The sequence below is a fragment of the Bison bison genome, unplaced genomic scaffold, assembly GCF_000754665.1.
Source record: "Bison bison bison isolate TAMUID 2011002044 unplaced genomic scaffold, Bison_UMD1.0 scf7180017864482, whole genome shotgun sequence".
Lineage (NCBI taxonomy): Eukaryota > Metazoa > Chordata > Mammalia > Artiodactyla > Bovidae > Bison > Bison bison.
Genome location: NW_011495042.1, coordinates 6204197 through 6211284, shown reverse-complemented (window position 1 = coordinate 6211284; position 7088 = coordinate 6204197). Strand labels below are relative to the sequence as shown.

Below are 7088 nucleotides of genomic sequence, written 5' to 3'. Positions count from 1 at the left end.
CTGGGCCTCTCTGTCCCGTGGGGATGATGCCATGCCTCAGGAGATGTATATACAGGACTTGGACTTCAGACCACACTGGGGTTCGTGTCATGGGTCACTCCCAAGCTGTGTGACCCTGGGCAGCTGAATCAGCTTCTCTGAGCCTCAGACCCCTCGTCTACAAAACGGGGCCGGCGACGGGGTGGACCGTGATGGATGGTAAGATACACCTGTGCAGCCAGGCTAAGCGTGTGACTGGACTTCCCCGGCTGTCCGTGAGGCCCCACCCCACCGAATCGGAGAGTGGCAGGCCCACGGCGAGGGGGCAGTAGGCTCACCTCGCCGCCGGGCTGTCAGGCTCAATAAAACGCACGAGGGGTGGGGAGGACAAGGTCTCGGTGGCGAAGATGCCGCCCTGGAGCTGGAGGCCGAAGCCGCTGAGGGGGTCTCCGCAGAGCACGACCTCCGTGGTCTCCGTGTGCACAATCTGTCCGCCTGGCCCCACCGTGCTGGAGGCCAGCGACACTGCGGGGCAGGCGGGCACGGCGCTCAGGGCACTGTCCCGGGGGTTACTTCCTGCCAGAGCCCACCCACCCTCGGCGGGACCACCTGGAGTCGGAGAGGGCGCCTGAGTGGGAGGCCCGCCCCGCCCCGGGGCGGGGCCAAGTCGCGGCCCATTCTGAACCTTGGGGTCATGGGTTCCACCTGGCAGAGTGGCGCCCAGGATCCAGGAAGGCAGCTCCTGGAATGCCATGTTATAAAACAGGCTCTGAGGGTCCGTGATATGACGTCCTGTGATGCTGTGTGATGTTATGCCGTGCTCAGTCGCTAAGTCGTGTCCTACGCCTTGCAACTCCGGGCTGTAGCCCTCCAGGCTCCTCTGTCCATGGGATTTCCCAGGCAACAATACTGGAATGGGTTGCCATGCCCTTCTCCAGGGGATCTTCCCGACCCAAGGATCAAACCCGTGTCTCCTGTGTTAGCAGATGGATGCTTTACCCCTGAGCCACCACGGAAGCCCTGTGTGATGTTATACTTCAACTTATTTTATTATTGTATCATATATCAAATATCATATTATATTACTATTAGATGCAATAGTATATATTATGCCATTTTTGGCAACAGCTTTATTGAGATATGGTTCAGCTTCCACAGTATTCACCCACAGAATGTACAATTCAATCGGTTTTAGTAAATATATTGATTATTTAGTATATTCAAGTTGTACAACCATTCCCTCAATTAATTTTAGCATTTTCAATCCCTCAAAGAAACCCTGTTTCCATTAGTCACTCAAATCCTCCCGTTTCTCCCAGCCCTGAGCATACTTTCTGTGTCTATAGATTTGCCTGTTCTGGACATCTCATATCAATGGAATCATACTATAAATGGTCTTTTGTATGTGTTTTCTTTCACTTAGCATGTTTTCAGGGTTCATCCATATAGCATAGATCAAGATGTCCTCCTTCTTGAGGCTAATATCCCACTGTATGATGGTACCACATTTTTTAAAATTCATCCATCGATGGACATCTGGGTTATTCCCACCTTTTGGATGTTATGAATGACACTGTATAAACATTCATAAATATGTTTTAGGGTGAATATGACATATGTTCTCATTTCTCCTGGGTATTTACTTAAGAGTGGAATTTCTGTGTCACATGATAACTCCATGTTTCACTATTTAATGTGTTATTTAACATATTGTATTTTATATTCCACATATAAAATACATTTGTATTATTAATATGGATATTGGATATCATTTATTAAATAAAACTTATATGTCATTCTATTAGTTATACCATTGTGTCTTTATATATTATTTTCTTATATTATTATATATCACACATTATAATATGTGTAACCTACTTTATTGTTGGATATATTGTATTATTATATTTCTATTCATTATTTTTTTCACAATTACATCACCAATGATAAAAGTGGTATTTGGAACATTGGAAGTATTCAAAATTTTTTATTTAACTAACTAGTCATTATCATCAAGGAAGGAGACAGGTAAGGGGTCCCAAGAGTCTCCAGGCTCCATAAGCTCCTGCCTGTGAAAAATATTTCTGAATCTGTTCACCTACATACCCGCTGCTTCAGTGGGTGACAATGGTGGCTGGTAAAGTTGTATTTTATCTATCACCTGACTCTGAATTCTGTTTCTCTTTTCGCCTTGGCTGCCAGGAAGCTCATAACCATGTTTAGCGCCTTTCAGTGCCAAACTGACTTATATTTCTCTCTTCCCTCACCTGGTTCAACCCTAAATGGCCCAGTTTGACCCTCCATTCTTCCTGGAGGCCTCTGCAATTCACATGGAAAGAGGCTGGGAACCCTCTCTACGTCAACAAAGGAAAGATTCTTCCCAGGCAAGATTTCAAAATTCAGGGCCCTGGACTTCGCTGGTGGCCCAATGGCTAAGACTCAGCACTCTCAATGCAAGGGGCCTGGGTTTGATCCCTGGTCAGGGAACTAGATCCCACATGGTGCAACTAAGACCTGGCGTGGCCAAATAAATAAATATTAAAGAAAAAGATTCTGGGCAATCTTATGACTTTTTGCTACTTCCACATGTCTCCTGCATTATCGTTCATTACTATTCATTTTAAAAAACACTTAAGGGACTTCCCTGGTGGTCCAGTGGTTAAAAGTCTGCCTTGTGATGCAAGGGACACAATCTCTGGTCAGGGAACTAAGACCCCACATGCTGCAAAGCAACCGGGTCTGTGCACCACAACGGCTGAGCCCACCCGCCACAACTAGAGAGGATCTGTATGCCACAACACAAGATCCCAGGTGCTGAAACCAAGACCCAGTGCAGCCAAATAAATAAAAACTAAATAATTTTTTAAATTGTTAAATAAAAAATTCTTAAATGCCTTCATTTCAAAAGGAACTATATGTATTGATCACAAATAAAGAAAAGTGTCAATAAGCAAAGGTTGAGTAGAAATATATACCTAATAAAACTAAAAATTACTATATTCTGGATGGCTAGTTTCAGGCCTGGATGGCTAGTTTTCACTGCCTTAGGGAAAATTAACAAATGTCAGAAGGGTGGTAAAGACAAAATAACACCACCCCCTGGAATGGATCAGAGGGTTGAAGAAGAGAAAAATGAAAGGAAGTTACTCTGAGACCATCACACAAATCTGGAAAAGGCAGCCTTTCCTCAAGACACTTTGCCACCACCTGCTGGGAATTTTTCATAATAAAGGCTTCCCTTGTGGCTCAGCTGGTAAAGAATCCACCTGCAATGCAGGAGACCTGGGTTCAATCCCTGGGTTGGGAAGATCCTCTGGAGAAAGGAAAGGCTACCCACTCCAGTATTCTGGCCTGGAGAATTCCATGGACTGTATAGTCCCTGGGGTGGCAAAGAGTCAGACACAACTGAGCACCTCTTGGGAATTTTTCATAATAAAATTACAAGACAAAGTGTACAAATTCACTGTCACTCCTCAGGAGAGCCCTTGTGCAGTGCGCAACCTGCCCAACCATCCTCAGCAACCTGGTGTACCACATACTCTATGTAATGCCACCTCCCCACACCCGGCCCTGCCCCAAATACCCCACACGTTGGCAAATCTCTCTCTCAGGCATACTGGCAGCCCAGAGGGGAGAGAAGAGACCACGGCTTACATGAGCTCTTGTGTTCCCTTCTCCGCGGCCGCCTCCGCCCCATTGTGGTCCGGGGGCTCATGGGCTGGGATCCACGAGGCAGAGTGCTGGGGTTGGTGCAAGAAAAGGTGTGGTTCACGGTCGGCGAGGAGAAGGGAGATGAGGATAAGGCTGGGGAGATGAGAGCAGACCCATGAGCCCAGCAGAGCCCTCCACCCCACCCCAGGGAGACACAGGGGTGCCTCCTCCACCCCCGACCATGCTCGCTGTGTGACCTCAGGCCTGTCTCTCCCTCTCTGGGCCTCAAAGCTTACAGGCTTTTCACAGACCTGGTGAAACTCAGCTGCCAGACAGGGGCCCCTCACTTCTCTGAGTCTCAGCTTCCTTCCCTATAAAACAGGCTCCAGCCCCTCCCCAGGGACAGAGAAGAGTGACCGCAGGGAGGGCACTTTACAGCGGTTTTGGTCCTGGCCGGCAGGGGCGGCCCAGGTGGGCGTCCTGCAGCGGCCGGGCCGGGGGCTGTGGCAGGAGGGCACGCAGGGGTCCCAGCGATGCGGCTGCTCGCTCCTCTGCACCTTCACTGCGGTGGAGGAAGAGGAGAGACAGGCGTTAGGGGCTGGGCGGGTCTGGACTCCATGCCCCTGAAGGGTGAGCTCCGTCTGCCCAGCAAGGGGAGGAGAGCGGGAACAGAAGGTCTGGAGTTTCTGAGCCAGGCTGGGCATTCCAGACTTTGCCCACATGTCCCGGACGCCCGCTGTGTGCTGGGCCCTGTGCTCAGGGCTCAGCTACGCAGCAGCCTGAGAGGCAGGGATCCGAGAGGGAAAGCCGTACCAGCCCACAGGTGGGAGGGCTGGAGGAGCAGGATGTGAACCAGGCCAACCGGCCGGTCAGCTCCAAGGAGTGCAGCTGGCAGACAGTGACCAGCTGGAGCACCTCCGGGGACTGCGGTCATGCTGTAGCCTGGGCAGCCTTGGCCTAGGGCTGGGCAAGCAGGCACCGGGGCCGGGCATTTCTGCCCCACGCTGAGCTCTCGGGGGCCACATGGGTCCCTGTTGGATTGGCCCAGGCTTGCAAGGACCCGCATCGCAGTCTAAGGCTGTCCCCCCTCAACCTTTCACGGGCCTTGACTTCAGTGAACTCTTGACTCCAGCTAAGCATCCGCTTCCCAGGGGAGTCCACGGACCCTGCCTCTCTCACCTCCCTGACCTGGTCCTCCTCCCTGCAGCCCCAGACCCCGTTCTGGCTCTTCCTTCTGCTGCAGGACTTTGTGGGGAGTCGGGGCGGGGGATGTCCAGCCTGGGGCAGCATGCTCTTGGATGGACGGACGAGGTCCCTGTGATCTCAGCCCATTGATTCTGCCTCCCTGTGCGGCGTTCCCACCGCCACCCAGGGGCTGGGCCGCCTCTGGGGCCAGGAGCTGAGTCCAATCCTGGCTCCATGGCTGATGAGCTGCGGGACTGGGACAAGTCCCTGCACCCCGCCCTGTGCCTCGTTGTCATAACTGTAAAATGGGACAAGGCGGCTACTTCCCAGGGAAGCTGGGAGGATAGAAGGAGTTACCACATGGGCTTGGCAGACGTTTATTTAGGGAGAGCCAAGGGGACTGTCGGCAGCCAACTGTCATCAGAAGGACCTGCACTGCTCAGACCCTCAGAGCCTCCATACTGACCTTGTAGACGTGTCACGGGGGTGTACCCAGATGACCCCTGGGAAGCCCCAGCAGCACAGCAGCGGGTGGGAGAACAGATGCTGGGACATCTGAGGGACTCACAGGGGTGGCTCTAGGCCCTCCTGACTGCCTGGCTGCCTCCTCTGGACCTGCTGAGGGCCCTGGGGTGAGCCCACGGGTCCAAATTCTGAGTAGCACAGGGCACAGAAGGACTATCCCCTCCCTTGTTCCAGCCCTCATACTTCTATTAATGCGACCAGTGATGGATCTAGCTTTGGGGGTATCCACGCCAGCAACTGTCAGATCAGAAAGTATGAAAGTGTTCGTTGCTCAATCCTGTCTGACTCTTTGTGACCCCATGGACTGTAGCCCACCAGGCTCCTCCATCCATGGGATTTTCCAGGCAAGAATACTGGAGTGGGTTGCCATTTAAACACCCAAGTTATTTATCTGCCCTATCTCCCCACCCTTAGCTGCTGCACTTGACACTTTGAGCGTCCCTGTGGGACTGGACATTTGTTCCGCTAAATGCTAGCCTGCCCCTTGCCCTTAGGGTTGAGCCCTGAGGTCTGCAGGGGACTCACCTGCCTCTGACGGCTTGAGGGGCCGCCGGCTCTGGGGCGCAGGCAGGATCTCCAGCCGCACTTTCTCCGACACGCTGGCCAGGAGCTTGGTGGCTTCAAGCAGCGAGCAGTGTTCAGTGCTGGTACCGTCGATGGACAGGATGTGGTCTCCGGCATGCAGGGCCCCGCTCCTGGCCAGGTCAGGGAGCAAAGGGGAAAGGGTACAGCCAGACAGCTCCAGACGATTCTCCCCCTGCACCCCCCCAACACACACCACGGCAGCTCCCAGCAGGTGCCCCACCTGTCCACCACGCTGGCCGGCTTGATGCGGTCGATGGTGATGACGGGCTTGTTCCGGTGGGAGCCGGTGGTGAGGGAGATCCCCAAGGCTGACCCTGGAGTCTTGGTGATTTCCACTATTAAGGGCCCTGAAGCGTTGGCCACCGTATCTGATACATGGAAGGAAAGAAGAGTTTGAGATGCAAATAATTCAGCACCTTCCTCCGTCTCAGCTTAATTCTCACTGTCAGGGAGGGATCACTGCATCCACTTTACAAACAAGAAAACTGAGGCGCCTGGAGGCAAAGGCCTCGTCCAAGTTCACATGGCCTCTCGGTGGCAGAGGAGGGGCAGGAATTCAGGTTTCAGAGAGGCTCTGACCCCAAGGCTTTGCTGAACAGTACTAATTTGCTCACATATATTGAGAGCCTGGGCTTCCCAGATGGTGCTAGTGGTAAAGAATCCGCCTGCCAATGCAGGAGACATAAAGAGACGTGGGTTTGATCCCTGGGTCAGGAAGATCCCCTGCAGGAGGGCATGACAACCCACTCCGGTATTCTTGCCTGGAGAATCCCATGGACAGAGGAGCCTGGCGGGCTACCGTCCATGGAGTCACAAAGAGTCAGACATGATGGCAGCGACTGAGCACTCAAGCATCAAGAGCCTACTGTATACACTGAACTGTGGGATTTCACTACCAGCCTTCCCCATCTCAGAAAACAGCACCCCGTGCACCCACCCAGTGGCTGGAAAACAAAACCCGGCTTTTTCCACTCTTTTTCCCACCCACGTGTCGAAACCTCAGCAAACCAGGCCAGCAGAGCTTCATCATCTTTCCCAGATCTAACTCCTCTCTACACCCCCTCTCAGCCCCTGGTCCAGCCACCATCACTTTTCACCCACCTGCACGGCCACAGGTTACAAAGTATCTCCTAGCCTTCCCCATCTCTCTCCCTGATTTTTTT

At 52.6% G+C, this 7088-nt stretch overlaps 1 protein-coding gene across 1 annotated transcript in view; it reads right to left on the bottom strand.

Moving 5' to 3' along the window:
- Positions 1-7088, bottom strand: part of GRIP2 (glutamate receptor interacting protein 2) — a 38374-nt gene that overhangs the window by 22760 nt on the left and 8526 nt on the right. The window contains exons 10-15 of the mRNA XM_010862522.1: positions 6146-6293; positions 5866-6035; positions 4067-4192; positions 3634-3783; positions 318-504; positions 8-35 (exon numbers count right to left, since the gene is read on the bottom strand). Of these exons, the coding sequence (XP_010860824.1) occupies positions 8-35; positions 318-504; positions 3634-3783; positions 4067-4192; positions 5866-6035; positions 6146-6293 (809 nt within the window). The remainder of the gene's footprint in view (positions 1-7; positions 36-317; positions 505-3633; positions 3784-4066; positions 4193-5865; positions 6036-6145; positions 6294-7088) is intronic.